We start from the raw sequence: 22,799 nt of genomic DNA on the forward strand, positions 1-22,799 counted from the left end.
CCTAGAGGGGTGGGATAGGGAGGGTGGGAGGGAGATGCAAGAGGGAGGGGATATGGAGATATATGTATACATATAGCTGATTCACTTTGTTAGACAGCAGAAACTAACACAACACTGTAAAGCAATTATACTCCAATAAAGATGTTTAAAAAAAGAAAAAAAGAATCCTCCTGCCACTACAGGGGACACGGGTTCAAGTCCTGGTCTGGGAAGATCCCACATGTGCCACAACTACTGAGCCCGCATGCTGCAACTACTGAAGCCCACGCACCTAGAGCCCATGCTCCGCAACGAGAAGCCACCGCAATGAGAAGCCCATGCACCGCAACGAAGAGTAGCCCCTGCCCGCCACAACTAGAGAAAGACTGTGCACAGCAATGAAGACCCTACACAGCCAAAAATGAATAAATAAATTTTTAAAAAAAAACTCTTTGAAAAAAAGAAAGACACAAGTTTCTTCTTTCATTTCTTTTGGACCTGTCTCTCTATAACTTTGCAGCATTCTTCCTGTACCTGGAATGTCTCTTCTCTCTTACAGAACTTCAGCGTCCATTCCAAAGTCCTTATAGAACCTTACTCGGTCTTCTTTGCTCCTCCGTGCTCTACTACAGTCTCTCCTCCTGCACCAGCGGGGCCAGGCTCAAGTCCCCAGGGGTAGGAACTCGATTTTTTCATCTTTCTGTCTGAGGGCCTAACTCAGTGCTCAACATTTAGTAAGTACAAAACGAATGCTCACAGAACAAATAGAAGACCAAATGTTGAGCCACTAGAAGGTTGAACATCTCAACGGGCAATGACTCTATCATACTGTCTTCATATAGCTGCCAGTGCTTGCATTTCTAGGTACTACATAAGTGTCTGTTGCATGCATGCACGCACAGGTACTGAAATAACCCAAGTATTTCCCAGTGGAGACTTCCGGTCATTTCCCCACGCAGTAATTCTCAATTGGAACTGAATTAAGACAATCAAGGAACTACTTCTTTTGTGCTTCCAGACACTCTGTGTATACTTCATGATCACTAATTTGGCAGCCTTGGAATTACTGGTTGCCAGTTCTCTTTCTTCCATTTCTTCTCTACACTTCCATCAGTGTAGGCAGACTTTTGTCTTATTTAGCTCTCAATTTTCTATGCCTGGCATTTAGGAGATCTTGGGTAGGTATTTGTTGAACAAAGGAATTTGGAGGAGAAACCTCAGCTACACAACAATGGGGCACCGTGAGCCATTAAGTAGCATCAGGCAGTCAGAAAAAGAAAGATGTTCCCTTGCATCGTTTTTTCAAATACTCCATTGCTAATAAGGTTTACCTGATCAGATATTACTGTCATTTCCATGACGTAAGTTTGAAAAGAGTGAAAGTTTTGGCTGTATTCATCTTATCACCCTGGCTTCAGATCCAGCTTAAGTTACACTATGTTGTTTTCCAAGCTTGATGTAGGTAGACAGAAAGCCAAAAGACCCCTTGGCATATGACCTTGAGCTTATAAAGCTTTCTGCATTGGGGTAGCCAGGAGGCCAAGGCTGGGAGCCGGCAGCTTGAGATGATAGAAGACAGATGTGAGTGTGTCCTAGCCAACCCATTGGTGGGGACTCACAGCATGCCTGGAAGGGATAACTGTGCATTTCCCTTTTGGAAAGCAAAACCAGGGTTGATAAAGAGGAAGGAGGGGCTTCCCACCTTATATAATGGCCTCATTGTGGGCAGATGAAGGCTGAACAAATTCTGCACCTGAAAAAGAGGCACTTGTTGAAACAGAGGCCAGAAACAACCTCAGTCTCTTAATAAATAAAACTGTTTAGAGACTAAACAAAAAGTACTTCAATTTAGTAACAAGTAATCGTATATATTACCAAGACCTTACTCTAGGAAACAGCTTCCTGTTTCAATGTCGACAAATTAAAATGACTGAACGAAGGCATGGTGGGCTGGGGTGCCGGGCTACTGGAGTTCGAGTTCTGTTTCTACTCTTGAAGAGCTGTGTGACCTTTGGGCAAGTTGCTGCTTAACCTGTCTGCACCTTTGTTCCCTCATCTGCAAAATGGGAATAAAAACAGTTCTGGTCTTATATGGGTCTGTGATTATTAATATGAGTTAATACACGTTAAGAGCTTAGATAAGTAAATGGCACATAAGTGATATATGTGTCGATGAACTAAGATTAAATCAGGCAAAGATGATGTCTGTTTAAAATTCACTAAGAATGTATCTTTTATAATTATTTTGCATAAGAGTAACATATACTTAGGGCAATCATTCAAATGCAAAGAAAGGAATACGATGAAATGCCAAGCCCTCCTCCTTCATCTAACTACAATACTCGGTTCTGTTCCCCAAAGCCCACTACACTCCTAAATGTTTCTTCCATATTTTTGCAGAAAAAAATTTTATTCAGAAACCAACATGTCTACGTATAATCTATCCAGTATTCAATACAGTATTATTAAGGGAAATTTGCTAAGGGTAAGTTTTAGGCGCTCTCATCACACACACAGAAAAATGGTAACTGTATGAGTAGATATGTTAATTAGCTTGACTGAAATAATCATTTCATTACATGTGTATCAAATCATGTTGTACAACTTAAATATATATAACTTCTATTTAAAAATAAAATTAAAAAGATGAAATACGGAAGTAAAAACATAAAATTATCATGAATAAGATCACAACACACTTACTGTTCTGCACCTCACCTGGCTTTTTACACTTAACCGTCCATCTGAAGGTTCTCCCCGTATCCGAAGATACGAACCTACCTTAGGCTTTTTTTGTGGCTCACTGGCACTTTGTGTAGAAAGACCATGATTTATATAACCAGCCCTCCACCGACGGCATTTGTCTTGTTTCCAGTTTTCTGACACAATACACAATCTGTAATGAACAGCCTTGCACATCCATCTTACTGCAAGCACACATGTAGGTTAAATCCCTGGAAACGTGTGACTCCTTCTGGGCATGCTCCTCCTCAAATCTGTAACTTTGCGGCATCTTCTGTCTGGAACATTCTTCCTGCCTCACCATCCTCTGTTCGGAGGATAAACTGTAAGGTCAAGGGTAAGTGCGTTTATAATTTCGATTACTTGGGCTTCCCTGGTGGCGCAGTGGTTGAGAGTCTGCCTGCTAATGCAGGGGACATGGGTTCGAGCCCTGGTCCGGGAAGATCCCACATGCCGCGGAGCAACTAGGCCCATGAGCCACAACTACTGAGCCTGCGCGTTTGGAGCCTGTGCTCCACAACAAAAGAGGCCGTGATAGTGAGAGGCCCCCGCTTGCCACAACTAGAGAAAGCCCTCGCACAGAAACGAAGACCCAACACAGCAAAAAAATAAAATTAATTAATTAATAAACTCCTACCCCCAACATCTTAAAAAAATTTTTTTTTCTGATTACTTTTGCCAAACTGTCCTCTAGAAAGCTTGCACTGACTGATTCATCCTCCCACCAACAGTGTATGGGAGTGGCTGTTTCCCAACCTATTCTTGCACCTGCTGACACAGTGTGGTCATCAATTTCTTTTATCTTTGCCAAAATCATAAGCGAAAAATGGTAGTATCTCACTCATGTCAATTTGTGTTTATTTATGAGTGCGAGTGATATATTTTTATATTTATGGGACATTTATACTTTTCTTTGATTTGCTAGTTATTTCCTTTGCCAATCTGTTTTAAATTGAAAATATGAACTGTGCTTAAATCCCTGCTTCAAACCTTTAATGGTGACCCACTGCCTATAGGATAAAGTCTGGAATCCCTAATATAACAAAAAGGGGCCTGTGGTCTGGTCCCTTCTAAGCCTCCTCTCTCATGTACTTGTTACCCATGCCTCAAAACTGACGGTCTAGTAACACCCAGTTGCTTGTGGTTCCGAGAGTCTGCATTTCAACTTCAGTCAAGACTCATGGGGTGACCGGTTGAAGGAATTCCAATTTTCATACAATTCACCTTAGATAAAGAACTATTATGAAACTTCCAACAATTTCTTGGAGTATTTTCTGTTTCTTATTAATCCTATTATCAGAGACCATTTATAAATAATACGTCTGTCATGGTTTCTGCTAGTTTACGCTGGTAATGATATCTAGGTATCTTCCAGCTGGCTCTCACTAAATTCTCACTAAAGTTCAATCATTTGATGGGGAGAATGTTCAACTACAAGTGGATTGCAACATTCACACCAGGAGTTTAAAATTAACCATAAAAGAAGAAATTAGTCCAAATAGAGGCCAAAGATCACAAGAGCTTCCCCGAGGGCCACTCTGCACAGACTGTCCCATGCTGGAATGTCCTAGACATCCCAGCCTACTCCTCCCTGCTTGATTTCTCACTGACCACACTTAGAACTAACCACTACACATCCCTATATTCCAGCCCTGCTGAGGGTGAAGTCATTACCCTCCACATCACAGTACAACCTTTCTGGAATGCAAGGGCCAAAAAATATTTACCAGCAATGTGCTCCAGAACCAATTCTCTACCCTAAAGACAAAAGTACAAAGGAAAGAAATGCTACAAACACAGATGTCTGTGGCAGGGTTATTTATAACAACACACACCCAAGGGAATATTTTACAGTCATTAGGAAGGTGACTTGGCTATGAGCAAGAGTTCTACTCCAACGTAACATTAAGTTAAAAAATTAAAATGAGAGTGAGATCAAATTATATTTATGTAATAGGGAAGAACAAATCTGACTCCGTATTAGATGTTTCTTTTACTTTAACCTTTGTATTCTATTGCTTTTGCTTTGAGTTAAGAATGTTGCTTATAGCCTGAAATAGACAGGAGAGCCCATTCTCAAGGCTGTGACCTTTAAGGATATAACACTTTTCCATTCATACAGAGATAAAAAGTTGCAGAACAGAGAATAGTATTTGTCTTGTTGGAAGTTTACAGGACCTACTTAGACAGCTAAAAGAACAAAGGATTCCTACACCAGGAATTTTGCAAGAACCAACCACACCCCTCCCTCACCTTGCCTTTAAAAATGTTTTGCTGAAACCCTAAAGGAGTTCAGCGTTTTGGGGGGCGCGAGCCACCCATTGTCCTTGCATGGCCCTGCAATAAACCTTTCTGTGCTCCAAACTCTGCCATTTCAGTTTGTTTGGCCTCACTGTGTGTCAGGCACACGAAGCTGAGTTATATTTTGATTTCATCTATGTGAAGTCACTATGAATGAATGTAAGCAGATATGTATAATGATAATTTGTAAGCATGCAAGGATGAAGGGTGAATTTTCTATTTTCAAGCTTTAATGGAATCCTTTTATTTAAAAAAAAACACCTCAAGTTTTCTTATCTAGAATCTAGATACAAAATTATGACACTAATTACCTTACATGGGGAGGCAGTTTGTGGTAATACCATAACATGACTCTTCTCTTTTTAGAGATATTTATATACCTACGGTTAGCATCCAACACACAAGAGCCCAGTTGTCTTTATAAAACAACCAGAAACTGATGTGACTACAGCCGTCATGGAAGGCCCATTATCATGAGTATCTCTGTAAATATCGATCTGACCCAAATCTATCAAGTTTCAGTCATTCATGAGGCAGGCAAGAATGATCCTCATTGTAATGGCAAATTTTCTGTTAATAAATCTTTCCAGTTGTCCATGCACGAAACAGAGTTTTGTGCTACAGTGGAGAAACTGTATAACTCTTTTTTTTCACTTAGGAATATATTATTATAAAATGATGTTGTAAAATGACAGTTCATAGTGGCTTCACAGAATCTTCATAGAAACACCTGGAACTGTAATTACCACGCTGCTCAAACTACCTCATTAAACCACCCCTTCCCGGAGGCTGGGAAGCATTTAAAGGCCCTTTTCACGTGCGCCCTTGACAACCAGGTGCAGTGGTAGGAGGCAGCTTCCTACAATTTCAGAGCCTTTCACGGCTCCCAAGAAGCCAGAGAACATAAATCCTGGTACTATGGAACAAAGCAGCCTTTCCAAGGACACGAAGATGTTGCTATGCCACAGAAGAGACATTCATTCTCTTTAGAAACTCACGCTTGGTTAATTGGAGGACAAAAATAGACGAAATGTTACAACAGTCTTCTATGCTGAAATCACATCTGCATCTGAACATCATCAGCTCTCCTCTCTTCTACTCCACAAAGACCTCTCAGAGCCTCGCTTAATTATAACTCACTGGGACTAGACAGGAAAGTCCTCTGTGGTATTTGAGGTTATCGCCCAGGTCCTCCCTCCCCAGGTCAGACTGCCACTCAAGGCCGGTTTCTCGGTACACAATGCTTTCTTTCATTCATATGATTTCATGAATACCTCACCCAGTTTATATTCTATTCACGCACTGCCCCCACTCTAACTCACCCCTGGGCTAACCAAAAGAAGAAGGAAGACCTTTAAAACTGACCTGCAGAAACAATCTGATTCGAGTGTGGGCTGTGTGTTTTCTTATTAAGGTTACTTGATATTTGTTTTAGGCAAACAAGCCCCAAATCATAATTGATTCACTGCCTAATGTCATCCCTCTATCTCCTACAACTTTACGAGGAAACCAACACCACCACAAATCAACCAACCCATAAATCATTTTTTTAAAAGACAAGTTAATATACATCATAGAGGTATCGTTCTCTGCCTGAGAAATGCCAGCATTAATCGCTGAACACCAAGTCTTATTTCCAATATTCTTTTGTTTTCTTAATGGGATCTGCTTTCTGAATTCAAGCGTGTTTAATATCTGTCTACCTAGATATACATACATCTTAACCTTTTCACTCTTTCTGCTTCCAAGTCACGTGTAACAGTGAAATTTCCGAGCAAAGCCTAGAAGACTTCGGTGTGAGACAGGCTTGCGTTCATATCGTTTAGGGCTTTACCACTGACCAGCCAAGTGACCCTGGGAAGTTACTAGCCCTAAGCCTTATTATCTTTATGTATAAAACAGATATTCGGAGTAACTGCCCAGGACTGTCAAGGCTGTGAGAACTATATCGAAGTTCATTCAGTATCTGCCATGCAGTGGGCATCCAACTGCCCCCTACTACCACTGTCATTACTAGTGGTAATATGACATTGCGTTTACAGTGAATAAAGTCCAAGGGAAAAGGTCAAAGAATTCTGGGGAAACACAGAAGGTGAATCTCTACAGGCAGACTTCAGAGACACTGCGGTTCGGTCCCAGATCTCTGCAATCAAGCAAATATCACAATCAAGCAAGCCACGTACATTTTTTTGGTTTCCAAGTGCATATAAAAGTGATGTTTACATTATACTGGAGTCTATTAAGCGTGCGACAGCATTCTAAGAAACAACATACATACTTTAATTTAAGGCTACTTTATTGGTAACCGTCATCTGAGCCTTCAGCGAGTCAACGATCTCCGATCACCGTAACAAATAATAAAAAAGTTTGAAATATTGCACAAATGACCAAAGTGTGACACAGAGACAGGAAGCGAGCGAGTGCTGTTTAAAAATGGTGCCGACAGACGGGCTGGACACAGGGTAGCCACAAACCTTCAACCTGCAGAAAATGTGTCATCTTCCACACGCAATAAAGCAAAGCATGATGAAACGAGGTGTGGTTATATATTAAAGCGATAGTCATGAGACGAGAGTGCACACTGGAATTGGACTGAATACGGAACTAAAATAGATGCTTGATTTCCAGTGTCCCCAAAGCGAATGATGATTCAGAGAGTCACGGTGCTTCCGGACTGGAAGCCTGTTAGGGCAGAAATGAGGCATTTGGTGCACACATACTTCTTCAGGCGACGGTGGGAAGGTCCAGCCAAGGGCTAGCCTCAGGGCAGAGGCTGAACCTGCCACCAGAGATCCGAGTCCACTGCCACCATCTCGATGGAGCCAGCAAATGACTAAGAATGTAATGGACTCAGGAGACATCAGAGCTTCAGATGGGACAAATGAGTCCTCCCAGAAGGAAAGGGGAGGGGAAGAATGAGAAGGGAAGGGATGCGAGGAAGAAGCAGAAAGAAAGAAGAATGTGGTGAGCCCAGCCGGGAAGTGCTCAGGGCCAGTGGAGCATGGCCGTCAGGGCTGGTCCAGGGAGAGGTGGCGGCAGAGCGAGAGGTGTGCTCCTGGAGGGCCTGGAGGTGGGGAAGGCATCGTGCTTGCTGGCCTGGGAGCTGACCAGGGTCACAGACAAGAACTGCGGGAAGAGGTGTCGAAGGAAGACAGAATCCACGATTAGCCAAAGAAACTGGCCCTGGGACAAAATTTCCAATCAAGACACCCAGCAGAAGTGCGGGAGAGGAGAGAGACACACAATATGAGGGCTGGGAACAAAGAAATTTACTTCTGTAAAGATGCTAAGGGACTCAACCACCATTAATGGATTCAACTGAAATGGCAGACAGTTGAGGGCTGTCTGAATGGTTTTATGAGTCTCAGTCCCGATGGCTCTTTCCACTATGCCTTGCAAGTTAACTGGCACTTCTACTGTGTTTGCAGAACAGAACTGGCCTCAGGGTCTGCAACTTATGTCCATGTGGCTTTAGAGTCTCCATTCTCCCCGCCTTGCCTGGCACGGGCCCACCTCATGCTTATTATCGTAGCAGAAATAGTAATGGCATCTCATTTCACTGTCAAAGATGCCCAGGTTTGGAAAATAAAGTACACGGTATCCTGCCTACGTCTTTCTCTACTTTTGAGCATTTTGACTTGCCACAGAGATCTGATTTTCAGATTACATGCTCGTTGTTTTTTTCCCCAAGAACACCTCTTCATACATCAGTATTTTTGCCTACAATGCAGCAAAGGAAAAACAGGATGAAGCACTTCCTCAGGGGCCACTGTGTGTGTCCACTTAATTGTAAATTCTTAGAGAAGAGGAAATACTTTAGTGACCTAACTTGTTGGTACCTAGGAAAACACGGCATAAACTCCAGCTTGGTGGGATTGTACGATGTGTCTAAAAGCAAACTCTTACACCCAGTACCTAAACAAACATTCCCAAAATCTAAGAGGAGCTCATCAGAATTGTCATCTGAGACACACATCTGAGACATACCATCCAAAAACTGAAACTATGAAATAAGAAGTCTTTTGTTCCTCTTGGATGTTTGCTTACTTTTTAATGCATTTCTAGAAAAGAAATAATGGTAGATAAAACTTACAAAAAAATTTACTACGTGCAAGGTATGATTCTAAGAGCTTCCACAACTAATTTTTTTCCCCCACCCTCACAGCTTTAGGAAGCGTCAGTTTTATTCCTATTTTAGTTGAGGGAACTGAACTCACACAGTACAAATAACCTGCCTGAGATAACTCAGCAGTCAGGCTGTGGGGTCTGTGCCCTAACCACTGGTCCACACGACCTCCTCACATAGCACTCCAGATTATCTTGGAAGTCAGGGCCAAGCTGACACCTTACGAAAAATGCTGTAAGGCCTGTGTCCTTTCAGAATCAGTTCTGCAAATGTCTAGCCCTAAATCTAGCACCTGCTCCAGAGGCCTGAGTGGTCACTGTCTGCTTACCTAATCCATGCATCCTTTGTTTCTATGTACCAAATAGCAGAAAGACATCTTGTTCTACTGCAAACATAAATGTAATGGTTTTGAATGGTATTTGTTTGCAGCCAGTGTCAACTTATTCTTTCTTAGCCATTCAACAAACAGGAAGTGTCTGTGGTGTACACGGCATTGAACTAGATACTGTGTGATACAAAGACGGGTAAGTTGTTAACCCCTGCCTCTAAGGGCATTCAAGAAAGACGTTAGGACCTCCAGGGTCGGTGCCTATTGATGAGATTCTCTTCCTTCACATTTCAGCTTTCTAGAGATAAGTCAGAAAAGGAAAGTGTCCTGTCACATCACTGTTCAGTGCAGATGAATGATACGTTTTAAAGCATCAGAATGATGAGTTCCCACACTCATGGACCCGAAACGCAATGTAAGTGATAAGATTCCAGGTTAAGTTCAAGTTCCAACTCTTCCGTTTCTAACTGGAAAGTATTTAGCTGCTCTAAGCCTCAGTTTCTTCATCTGCCAAATGGGTTTAATAACACTATGTAGGTCTGTTGTGAAAGTAAAGTAATAACGCCTGGACAGGGTCATGCACGTGTCACATTCACAGAAAACCCAACAGATTATAGCAACTGCTGTTGTTGTTGTCAATATAAAATTGTTAAAGCACAGTCTACTTGGAAAGAAGGGAATAAGGAGCACCTGCAGTTTTCTTAGACCTCAACAATGGAGGTAGCTGGCTTCCAATACTGGCACCCAATGAACCACGCTCCTGGCACTCACACCCTTGTTTCGTTTGCTCCAACAATGAGTCTGGGCTGTTCCTGTGACTTGTTTTAAGCAACAGAATACTGCAAATGGGATACTGCGCCAATTCTGGACTTGAGTCTTAACAGGCCTGGCAGCTTCTACTTTCACATTCTTGGGGGCCCTGAGTCATTCTGCTGGAGAGACCACGAGAAAAGACCACACAGACTGGCACTGAGAATGCCTGGAGGAGAGAGGCCTACAGCTCTCCCCATGGCCTGGTCAGTCTCCAAATGACTCCAATCCCATCTGCCTGCAAACACGTGAGAGACCCCAAGCGACACCAGCTGAGCAACCACCCAGCTGAGCCCAGTCACAGGACATAATACAACTGAGTTTGTTGCTTTAAGCCACTAAGTTTGGGGATGTTTGGTCCCATAGCAACAGATAACCCAAGTAACAGTGCTGCCCAAATAACCTGACCTGTGTACAGCTCTGAGAAACTAAAAAGCATTCGTGGATGATGGCAAGTTCTTCCAAGGCCGGGACCTTCCAGCTTATGCTTCAATCACTGTCCTTACCTCTCCCCTTTCAGACCTATTAAACAGAGGACCTCAACAATACGGTTGGCTGGCCACCGCATTCGGGTACCCACTACATCAGGTGCTCTACTTAATGCTGGGGGACAGAGAGGCAAAGGCAGGATCGCTGTCATCAAGGACCATATAGTCTTGACATGCAAGCAAAGAGTGCTGGATAACATGCACTTCGAGAGGTAACAATGATATCTTTACAATCCCCACTCCAGGAGGGCACCGGTTCCACAACTTTTAGCCTGTACCTCCTAGAGATGTCCTTTAAAAATAGGGCCTCGACACTTCCCTGGTGGCTCAGTGGTTAAGAATCCACCTGCTAATGCAGGGGACATGGGTTTGAGCCCTGGTCCGGAAAGATCCCACATGCCACGGAGCAACTAAGCCCAGGCACCACAACTACTGAGCCTGTGCTCTAGAGCCTAAGAGCCACAACTACTGAAGCCCACGCGCCTAGAGCCCATGTTGAGCGGCAAGAGAAGCCACCTCAGTGAGAAGCTCGCGCACCAACACGAAGAGTAGCCCCGCTCGCCATAACTAGAGAAAGCCCGTGCGCAGCAACGAAGACACAACGCAGCCAAAAATAAATAAAATAAATTCATTTAAAAAATAATAAAAACAGAAGAAAAAAACTCTTAAAAAAAATAGGGCCTCTAAGTCTACTTTGCCTTCTAACCTCTCGATGTTCCCTTTGTGAGTCATGATGGATACGCAGGTAAGAAGATTCCGTGCCTGTCCGTGCTCATTCCTTTTTTTTTTAAAAGAAACTGAGTTTTCCAATTGTACGAAGAGAACTGTGATCCAGCCAGGTGCTGAAAGCTACACAACCTGATGATTTCTTATTAAAATCAGATGCTCAGCAGTGCTCTGATTATTTGCATGTCTGTTTTTCCTAGTCATGAGACTTGGCATCACTGAAAAATGCGTGGAAATACAGTTATTTTGCCTCACAGTCAGTGCGCTGGTGTTTCCGTTCCCCTTGGAATGCCAAAGCCATGTTAAGGTGAACTCTGCATCTTGACACAATCCAACCAATCTCAAACAAAAAAACACCTCCCTCAAGCTCTACCCCCTTCTGGTGATTACTCTCTATTTCTCCTTCCCCCTCCCAGACGAACTCCTTAAAAGAAGAAGTCTGCTTCCTCAACTCTCACTCACACCATAACCATATGCTTTCTAAACTCCCAGCCACGCAGCTTCCCGAAACTGTTCTCCCCAAGGGCACCAGTAATGAGTTGTCACTGAACGCTCCAGACACTTCTCAGTCCTGACCATCTTGCCGGGACCTGGCAGGGTGGACCCTCCTCCTTTCTTGAACTCTCTCCTGCTCTGGTCAGGAGATACCAATGGCCCCCTCCTGGTTTTCCTCCTAACTCTCTGGCGGGCCTTATCTGCCTTCCCTGTAGACTCTACTGCTGCCTGTGTTCGTAACTTACAGGTCAGTGGTCCTCAGGGGGCTGCCACAACCCCTCTTTGCTTCCCATGTCAAATTCTCCTTTGGAGTTTTCATCCCATGGCTTCAACAAATATCCCTCCAACTGGGGTATCTTGGAACCACATGAAAGCCAGCATGCCCCCAAATAAAAGCTCATTTTGCCCATAAACCCGATGTAGTATGTGGTACCTCCATCCATCTGATGGCGCGTCACTGCTCAGAGAGAAACAAGAGCGTGGTTCTTATTCTTCCTTTATCCTCCACATCCAACCTGTAATCACATCCTGCTCATTCTCTCTCCTAAATATCCCTTGCAACTGTTCACAGCCTGTAGCTCCTAATGCCACTCTTTTAGCCTAGGTTATCTTCATCTCTCCCCAACAGTAATAATTAACCACCTGCTAACCAGTTTCCTTGTTACCAGAATCAATAGACACACTTAATATTCCGTCGGATGTGACAGCAACGAGGTATCTTCTTAATTCTCTCACAAGTAAATTTTCTCTCATTACAGACACAAATACATGGAAGAAGTTATATTAACAACTTGAAAAGAACATTGGGTACCACTCCAAACTTTTCCCATAGCATAGAGAACGATCTTTCAAAAAGGCAAGTCTTCTGATAGCTTCATTAGGGTAATGCATCAGGATAAAGCCCAGACTCCACGACATTCTACTAAGAACCTTTATGAGCAGACCCTTGCCCACCTCTTCAACCTCATCTCTCAGTACTCTGTACTCCTCCTTTCCAAACCACCACCTCTTTCCAAGCTATAGATTGCCAATCTCTCCTCATCTCTTTTCTAGGCTTTCTTACATCCTGTTCTTTCCACTGGGAGAGAAGACTTCCTCACATTCACTGTCTAATTCCTTGGTTAAACATTCATTTCTCTAGGAAACCTTTCCTGGTAAGTTATAGCTCAGTTGGGTTTGTCTCCTTTGAGTTCCTGGAGCCCCTGCGTGTCTTCTGTTACTTATACTTTGTTGTGAGTATTGGCTTAACTACCTGTTTTTCCCTCAAGACCATAACCTTCGGGAGATGTGTGTCTGCACTGTTACCTTTTTTTAGCGAAGGTGGCAGTGCTTGGCAAATACATGAGCGCAACATGCCAAGTGGGTATCGTTTCTGAACTCCCTATGGTTTACAGAAGTCTGAAATCCTAACCTCTGGCCAGGTAGACATCCTCAGCCCATCCCACACTCCTTGCTTTCCATTCTCCAGCCACTGGTCATCCTTGCTTTCCTAGCTGGCTGACCCCTGCTTCTTCTACCACAGGGCCTTTGCACATGCTGTTTCTGCTACCTGGAAGGCTAATTTTCTAGATTCCTACGCCTCCTTCAGATCCCAGCTCAAATTTCTCTTTCTTAGGAAAGTTTCCCTACTCCCTCAAGCCCCGCCCCCCTCATTCTTTCAAGTAGCTTCCCTTCACTGTCCTTATCACAGCTGTGATCTTAACCTTTACTCTTGTAATTTGACTGTCTCTCCAGAGACACCGTGCATGCCATGAGCTCACCGACAAGGTCCGGTTTCCGCTCGCAGTCATACTCCCACGGCCAGTTTCAGTAAGTGGTAGGCACTCCGGAAAAGGTTTTTATTTTTAATTTTTTTGCTCAAGGCCCTAGGGGTGCAGGAAAGCTTAGAAGCACAAAGCGAATTTTGGCACGTTGTAGACTTCCAGGGCCAACTCTTGCAGCTTATGATTTTCTTTCAAGAGGAAATAAAAGCATAACTCAGTGGCGTCTTCACAGCTTATTCCTGCCAGTTCTGCTTTGCTATAAATACAATCCTCATTTCCAAGGAATCTGGATAAGATGGCTGCAGCTGACTATTTTGAGGAGGCCCTGTCGATTCTATTTCAGAGGGGATGTTGTCATCTGTCTTTGCTCCTGGGGCAGGTGTGGAATGTGTCGTGGACCCCTGTTGCTGATTCTACAGAAGAAGTTGGACATGTCAGGCTAATTGCTTCACAGGCCCTGGACAGAGCCTCTGAGGACAGGCTGAAAGGCATGTTGAGATCTCCCCGAGGACCCATTATTTTATGTTCTATCCATTACTGTTTTACTCCTACTGTCGTGTGATGCGGGGATGCTTCTGAGAGAAGCTTTTTGTCCTGTAGTGTTTTCTCCACCAGAGTTCAGTGCTGAAGGCCGTTTAAGGACACCATCCTCCAGCTTACAACAGGAAGATGTCTGAGCAGCATGGGACACGGAGATCGGTCTTTGAAAAATTCATGTAATTGTTGATGCCAAAGTTAAGGAAAATGTTGACATCATAATTTTCCAATGTAGTTTTCTTATTGCTACCATGACTTACAAAGCAAGATTTCTGGGTGCACCTTTGAAAATGCTGCATACATAGACACATACATCCTGTAACTTGAGTTACAGTAAAACTACTGTATAGCTAATTCCGGCAAATTATAAAGGTAACTAACTCACTGTGGAAATAATAACAGGCCAAGTATGCATTGTATTAATGTCCTTTCAGGTAATCAAGAAAGCACAGAACTTTAAATACAAATACATAATATAAATGTAATATCTGGACTTATTCTTTGTATTTAAAATTGTGGAAATTATTGTACATATGAAAGGACATTACAGACACACACATATAAGACAAGTAAATGCATAACAGCTAAAATTGGCCAACCAATTAATATTCCCACAGTCAATCCTCTTGTATATTTAATATTTGACTCTTATCCACACATAGGAAAGTCTGTACTTCAAAGTACTATTTGAACATATATACAATTTATCATGTTAAACATCCTTAAATTGTCAGTATTTTTCTCCTTGGAGCTAAAAGCTAGCACAGAAAGTCTCTCCTTATTTCCAAAAATAAGGAATAATATTCCTGAATCCAATTAAGAACAAAGGATAGTACAGTGTAAACCACTGATTTTAGAAAACCTAGAATAGCTTGTTATATCATATAACCATCCATCACGATATATAGATATGCTATAGTCTATCCCCTATTTTCTCTAATTCAGGAGCTGAATATGTCTCTTTAAAATAAAACCACATACAAAAAAATAAAATAAAATACAACAAAACCACATACAAATATGGCATTCGGTTGCCAAATTAATCAGCTTGGCCCTCGAGATCACAAGAACTTGCTAAGAATAGTTAATAATAAGAAGGATTAAAGCTGCAACTTTGCCTGTCTCATGTTTTAATTCTTTCTCTCAAAAGTTTTAAATGAAAACATTTTCAGACTTTTAATGGCTCATGAGTAGTTTGATGCCATTGTACTTGCATCCATCAAAGGACAAGTTCTCCAACATCTTTTTTTGGCTGCACTGGGTCTTCGTTGCTGCATGCAGGGCTACTCATTGCAGTGGCTTCTCTTGTTGCAGAGCACGGGTTCTAGGCACGTGGGCTTCAGTAGTTGTGGCTCGCGGGCTCAGTAGTTGTGGCTCGTGGGCTCTAGAGCACAGGCTCAGTAGTTGTGGCGCACAGGCTTAGTTACTCTGTGGCATGTGGGATCTTCCTGGACCAGGGCTTGAATCTGTGTCCCCTGCATTGGCAGGCGGATTCTTAACCACTGCATCACCAGGGAAGCCCTCCGACACCTTAAAAAGTCTGCACGATGGTTCAGGTGCCATTTCACATGAGAAGCACCAAACCTTCGCCCTGTGGTCTTGCCAAATGGACTACGCAAAGTTCTCGAATGCCAGGAGGAAATGCATCTGCCACCGTCATTTGGGAATTCATGCTGATAAATGGCAATTATTTAAATGGATGTTTGTATTATTACAAACCATTTTCATAGCAAAGCCAGGAAGACCATCGTAAAGGAACCTGTGGAATCTTTTTTTTTTTTGGCGGTACGCGGGCCTCTCACTGTCGTGGCCTCTCCCGTTGCGGAGCACAGGCTCCGGATGCACAGACTCAGCGGCTGTGGCACACGGGCCCAGCTGCTCCGCGGCGTGTGGGATCTTCCCGGACCAGGGCACGAACCCGCGTCCCCTGCATCGGCAGGTGGACTCTCAACCACTGCGCCACCAGGGAAGCCCGGAACTTGTGGAAACCTTATTGTTATTTTTTCCAGTGCTTACAGAACATTCCCTTCTTCTTTCCTGTTCACGTCTTACCCTTCACTCTGCCTGAAAATATATTTCATTTAGATTTCTCCTCTCCAAGGCAATGATATAAGTGCCCTATTCTGTTTCACTCTTAGGGGATACAGAGGAGTCATCCATTTAGAGTTTTCCTTGCATGGAAACCTCTCAGTAGTGTTTAGAAATATGTGAGTGACCTACACATTTTATGCCACCTTAACAAGTCTGTACAATGATCAAAAGGGAGAATGCAGTCAGGTGAAGAGTGGGGTGTAGTCAGGTACATGTCAGCGGGGTGACGAGTCAGAAATTCATGGAATTCGGAGGTTCACTGTCATCTCAGGAATGAACAAATTACATACAGCCACGGGGCACTGAGGCTTCCACCTCAGAAACAGTCAGAAAGCATGAAACTGGGGATGTCTACCATGAGAACTGTTTCAGATTCCAAGACCTTTCACAACTTCCCTATGTGTGTTCTTCTCTTTCATTCCCCAAAGCAGCTAGCATGAAAATTCTCAGATTTGTGGACGAGTATTCACGTACAAGAAGCAGATCATCGCCTATTTCACAGCTTAGACGTGAGCCAAAGCGGGGAGAGGACCAAGAAATAGAGGAGGTGATGATTCTGAGGAAGAGGGAGAACAGGCTGAATTTTTGAGGACACGGAGGAAGAAGGAAATAAAAGCCCCAGAGTATCCCTGGAATGACCCGGGTACATAAATACCAAAATCAGGACAAAACAAACAAAAAGAATCTGCACGGCTCCTCCATCACCTCAAGTCAAACCCGACAGGGTCAAATCAGAACTCTTCACGTTTCTTTCCCTATACCTCTCCCTCTGCAATACTCTTACCAAAAAGTATCCACATAACGTGCCGCCATGAACACCCCACAAACGCTAAGTCATGTAAGGTACTATTCTCACCCCTATCTTACAGGTGGGAAACAGGTACAGAGTTAAATTGAGCAAGGTCATGCAGCCACCAAGTTTCAGAGCTGGGACTCGAACTCATACAGTCTGACTCCAGAGTCTGTGCTCTTCACACCCCTGCCACACTGACTTTACCCAGATTCCTTTGCTGTCCACTAGGCTATGAACTATACAGTTATCTTTGTCATGACAATGCTGCTTCACTTACTCAAGCTTTTGTCTCCATGAAATAACCTATTCCTATCTGCCAATAACCATATATAACTCACTTTCTGCTCCTGTGTTAATTTTTATGGGAGCGGGGAAAATAAGGATGAAAAATGAGAAATGGACTGTCAACGCTAGAATGAAAGCATACAGGTATGGGAAAGGTGGAGTTCTAAGTTCAGCTATTTATAGATCAAATAGAAGTGGTGGTTTTATAAATTGCAAAGCAACAACCAAAAACCTGAGCCATGAGAACACCCATAGCATCTAAAAGCCATTCTCCATCATTCGGAAGGATTACTAAACACAAGAGCAATCCAAAGGCTGGATTCTCTTCCTTTGGTTCCGACAGCCTAGGGTAATTAAATTCTACTAATGAACGTACAGAGCTGAAGTCAACAAACGCTCGATGAGAAACAAAGGAAAACATAATCTTACCTGCAGACGTGTGTTTGAACTTTTCACTCTTCTTCTTCCTCCATTTCCAAGGCTTGAAAATCCTTCCCAGGTTGGCAAACTTACTCCTCCTCCGGATGGGTGGGGTGTGGGTACCCGGGACAAGGGAGTCAGATCGCATTGCCGCCAGCCTCTCCACTTCCTCAGCTTGTTTCCCCGAGAAAGAGATGGAAAAGAGCGAGAGAAGGAAAAGTGTTAAAATGGGAGCCTCACAGATGGCCAATGCTTGCCATGGTTACAGATAACAGAAACCACATGACCCAACTTCCGTTTCTCTTTCTGCCTTTTGGAATGGAAGTCATACCAACATGTTCTAAAGGCTGGTGACAGTCAGCCCAACCCTAGCAATTTGGAGCACCCCAACCAAATTTGCCCAGCCTTCACCTAGGCTTGAGCCAAAGGATGAGGTGTTGGAGGAGGAACAGAGCGCCCCTGACCCATCGAAGCCTCCCCTACGAGGCAGGGACAGGGCATCCGAAGAGTCAAATGACAGTCAGCGTAGCTATTGGTCCAGCACTTTCTCAAATAAGACTTGGCAGATGCCATCACTATAACACTGTCAGCTGAGAAAAGAGGAGGGAGAAAACATTTATCAACCGTCTATCCCACTGCCAACATCTCCACCACCCACAATGCTCCTTCCTACAACCATGCTTCACCCAGACCTGCAGAAGTACTAGAATCTACTGAATGAGTGCCTCCACCTTAAAATCCACTGACCATTTTTAGAAACACTTACACTTCATGAGATTTTACAATTGCCATAATTCGTCTAGGTCTTTTTGTTCCTGGTGCTTTGCTTTAATAAAAAAAAAATCCTGTAAATTGAGAGTTGAGCATGACATTAGGTACCATCTAGACTAATCCCAACAGCTTGACATTTGAGGACATGAAGACTTTCAAACACATAATGCCCAGGGGACCCTTTCTTAAAGGCCACAATCACTCTGACCGCTTATCACTTGGAATAAAACTCTTTTCCAACGTACATGAGCATCTATAGATCTCAGTGAGGTAAAGAGGCCCTGACTTGAATTTTTATGACAGGCATAATCTGAGAAAATAACCTCCTTGGCGAAATCAAGGCAGGTGGGAGGGACTTGCCGTTCCAGAAAGTCCAATTACATCTAGAGCTGCAGCCAATCCAGAACCACTCTGCTGGGCCTCTTGACACCATCCTTCAGAAAAATTTCCTGGACTTTGCAACACAGGCTGTTCTTGGAATCTCGATCTTACAGCCTGATGTTCTACCTGCTACCATCCAATATGGTTTTAACCAGGAGATTCAATCATTCAACAGATACATATGGAACCCTCAACCACGTGCCGGGCCGTGTGCAATGGTGACAGATGACGACAGGTTGGCAAAGGCTCCTGGGCAAGACGGAAAGGAAGTAGATGAATCTGAGTGACATCTGGGAAGCCAAGAGTCAACAGGACCCGGGACTGACCGGGTGGATGAGGGAGAGGAGGCAGGTCATTCCTGATGGCCACGTTCACGTCGGCAGAGTGGCCCCCTTCATTCATGGAAGCTGGGAACATGGGGGACATAAATTGGGCGGGGGAAGGCAGTAACGATTTGGACATATTGCATGGCGAAGGCACTTTGAACTTTTTTAAATTAATTAATTAATTAATTTTGGCTGCGTTGGGTCTTCATTGCTGCGCACGGGATTTCCCTAGTTGCGGCCAGCGGGGGCTACTCTTCGTTGCGGTGCGCGGGCTTCAGTAGTTGTGGCACACGGGCTCAGTGGTTGTGACTCGCGGGCTTAGTTGCTCTGCGGCATGTGGGATCTTCCTGGACAAGGGCTCGAACCCGTGTCCCCTGCATTGGCAGACGGATTCTTAACCACTGTGCCACCAGAGACGCCCGCTTTGAACTTTTGACTTGACATGGTTCAATGCATGGGTAAGCCCCTCTTTTCAATCACTGTCTTAAGTGACCACTTAACAGGGCGCCAGACACACTGATTATTTCTGGAGCAGATGCACAGAAGATCTGGACATGGTTGCGCAGACTCTAGCGGAAGAGACAGAGGCATCAGTGTGGAAAACTGCTGTGACGGGGAACTCCGCCAAATTCAACGGAGGCAAAGAGGAGAAGCTGACTCTGCTTCACAGAATTGGAAAACACCCCCCGGGCATGCCACGTACCATTTGGGGCTAGATTTTCAAAGAAAAGGAACTGTTCTCCCCACGTGAGGAAGAGACAGGAGTGGATGCCTGGAAATAGGAAGAGATCCAAAAGGAACAGAGAGGCCCGAAAGAACATGGCATGTCTGGGAGCTTCAAGAAACCCAGAGAAACCCGGAGTGTCAACCAAGATGGGGAACCAGAGGTGAGAGGTGTGAGAGGGGGCTGGAGCCAGATCCTACAAGCCTGGGGGAAGTTTATTAGGCGTTTGGGTTTTATCCCATACCCAGAGGGAGAAGGAAGAGAATTTGAAAATGGAGATTGACATTATGACATTCAACATATATGTATGGAAAGCTCACTCTGCACCAGACACTTAGGCTATGTCCGTAATCAAAATAGATAAAAATGCCAACTCATGGAGTTTACCCTGGGAGGTAGGGTGAGCAGCAGACATTACACAGTCAAGCTAAATCAACTGTAGAGTATGGCAGAAGATACTTGCTTGGGGGAGAAAAGAAAAAAAGTGACTATGACACAAGTTAAATGAGATCAAGAGTGCCTTGGTGGAGGAGAGGCTCAATTTTAATTAGCCTGACTGAGAAGACCTACCACCAGGACACAACCAGATGTGCTTCTTAGGAGTATCATTTTCACAGCAATGGCATCTTGAACTGGAGTGTGAAGAAACAGGTGGCAGAGAAAGTAATGAGGAGGCCACCGCACTCGTCCGGAGGGACAGAAGGGACACAGAGAAAAAGATACAATCCAGCGCGGGGAAGAATTATCTTGGTAATTTTCTGGATACACATGGGGGAGGACAAAGAAGCAAGAATTAAGTTTTTGCTTTCCATGACTGGGGAGATAATGAAGACTTTACACTTTTTAACGAACTCTGAGTATAAAGGGAAGAAGCCAGCCGAACAGGATGGTCGCTCAAGGACAAGGGCTTTGGAACCAGATAATGCAGTTTTTGTTTTTGTTTTTTGCAAACCTCTTTGGGGAGTTGGATTTTATTTCTTAAGGTAACGGAGCACAGCTGAAGGAAATGTGTCAGGATGGGGAGACGGGATCACGTCAGTAGGCTGAGCCGCAAGAGCCAGTGCAGAGTAAGAGGCTGAAGATGTAGGGAAGAGATTGAGAACTTTGTGAAACAAGGTTCTTAGGGAGAAGAAGAGGTGGGATGACAAGTACTTATAGAAATGCGTCATCTGAGGACTTTACTCTGAGTCACTGAACATCTGAACTGAGATATCTGGTCACAAATGGCACAGATCAGATGGGAGCGTCAGAAGGATTAATCTGGTAGCAGTGGATCAAATGGATTATTGGAGCCTGATGGGAAGAAGATAAAGATTGAGGTGACTTTAAGTAAGTTTGGGTTACAGAGAGGCTGAGGAGACGGTTTTAAAAAACCAACTGCAATGAGTAAACAGAAGCCAAACGGAGGAAGTGAACAGCCTCTGGAGCAACACTGAATTTGGAAATTATTCTCTTTAAAGAGTATCTGCTGCTGGAGTCGGTGCTCCCTCAACAACGCTCAGTAGCTGGGAAGAGCCACACAGCGACAACTGTGGGAAACCACACCAGGGAGGTTTTGAGTCCAGGATGGAAGCCAACTCAAGAGAGTCTGGTGATCTGATTCCCACAAGATCCCTTTCTCTTTTGTACGCATCACCTTTTAATATTTTCTTACTTCAGTTGCTAATCTCATTGTTACCTGTCCAGATTTTGCAAGTCTCCAAACCTACCTTCCCGACCCTAATCTCCTGCCTTCAAACCTGTATTTTAAACTGCTGCTAGTTTACTCTTCCAGAAGCCCACTCTGCTCAGAGACTTTCAAGGAGTCCACACAACTTACAGTAGAAAGTTCTCATTTCTTGCTTTGCCCTTCAGGAACCTCTGCCCAGAATGATCTTCCAGTACCTCTCTAAACATATGCTGCGGCCCAAATGAAACACTGTCTGGGTCCCAGTGGGCTTTGGAGGTGGGGATCAAACCCCCGAAAAAATACACAAAATTTCATGTCTATTTGAGTATCTACATTTGGTTGCAAGAGTTCCCATCTTTGAGTCTCCACATAGACTAAGACACAGAAGGTAAAAATTTTAAAGTATCCCGGTTGAGGCTTTTTATGAGTTCAGCCAACTTAAAACATCCTCTGCTATGGATTAAAGGGAGAGAGTATATACTAAAGCCAAAAACAGATAAACAATGAAAAACAAAACCAAGATACAAGTTATTCAGGATTGACACGAGTTTGCTCTCATCGTTGGCACTCCCTAATGGTTTGTTTAATAAGTAAATGAATGAGAGCATCTGATACAGCTCCTTCACACCATCTTGAGGTATGAAAATCAGCATCACTATTCGACTTAAGAAAAATGTACCACAAGGACCAGAAACCTGCTTCATAATCACATCTTCCAAAAATGAGTAAAAATTATTCTGAAATTACCATGTTAAAACAATTATAAGGGAGAGACCTTCAGGATGGGCAGAGGAGTAAGACATGGAGATCACCTTCCTCCCCACAAATACATCAGAAATACATCTACACGTGGAATAACTCCTACAGAACACCTACTGAACGCTGGCAGAAGACCTCAGACCTCCCAAAAGGCAAGAAACACCCCACGTACCTGGGTAGGGCAAAAGAAAAAAGAGACAAAAATAGGGACGGACCTGCACCAGTGGGAGGGAGCTGTGAAGGAGGAAAGGTTTCCACACACTAGGAGACCCTTCGTGGGCGGAG

The 22,799-nt window shown here is 43.8% G+C and overlaps 1 protein-coding gene across 1 annotated transcript in view; it reads right to left on the reverse strand.

Annotated features, from left to right (window-relative positions):
* The window catches only part of PHACTR1 (phosphatase and actin regulator 1), a 534,554-nt gene that overhangs the window by 181,631 nt on the left and 330,124 nt on the right, over nt 1-22,799 (reverse strand). Inside the window, exon 4 of the mRNA XM_065885188.1 lies at nt 17,894-18,058. Within this exon, the coding sequence (XP_065741260.1) occupies nt 17,894-18,058 (165 nt within the window). The remainder of the gene's footprint in view (nt 1-17,893; nt 18,059-22,799) is intronic.

This window comes from Phocoena phocoena, chromosome 10 (assembly GCF_963924675.1).
Source record: "Phocoena phocoena chromosome 10, mPhoPho1.1, whole genome shotgun sequence".
In the NCBI taxonomy this organism is placed as follows: Eukaryota; Metazoa; Chordata; class Mammalia; order Artiodactyla; family Phocoenidae; genus Phocoena; species Phocoena phocoena.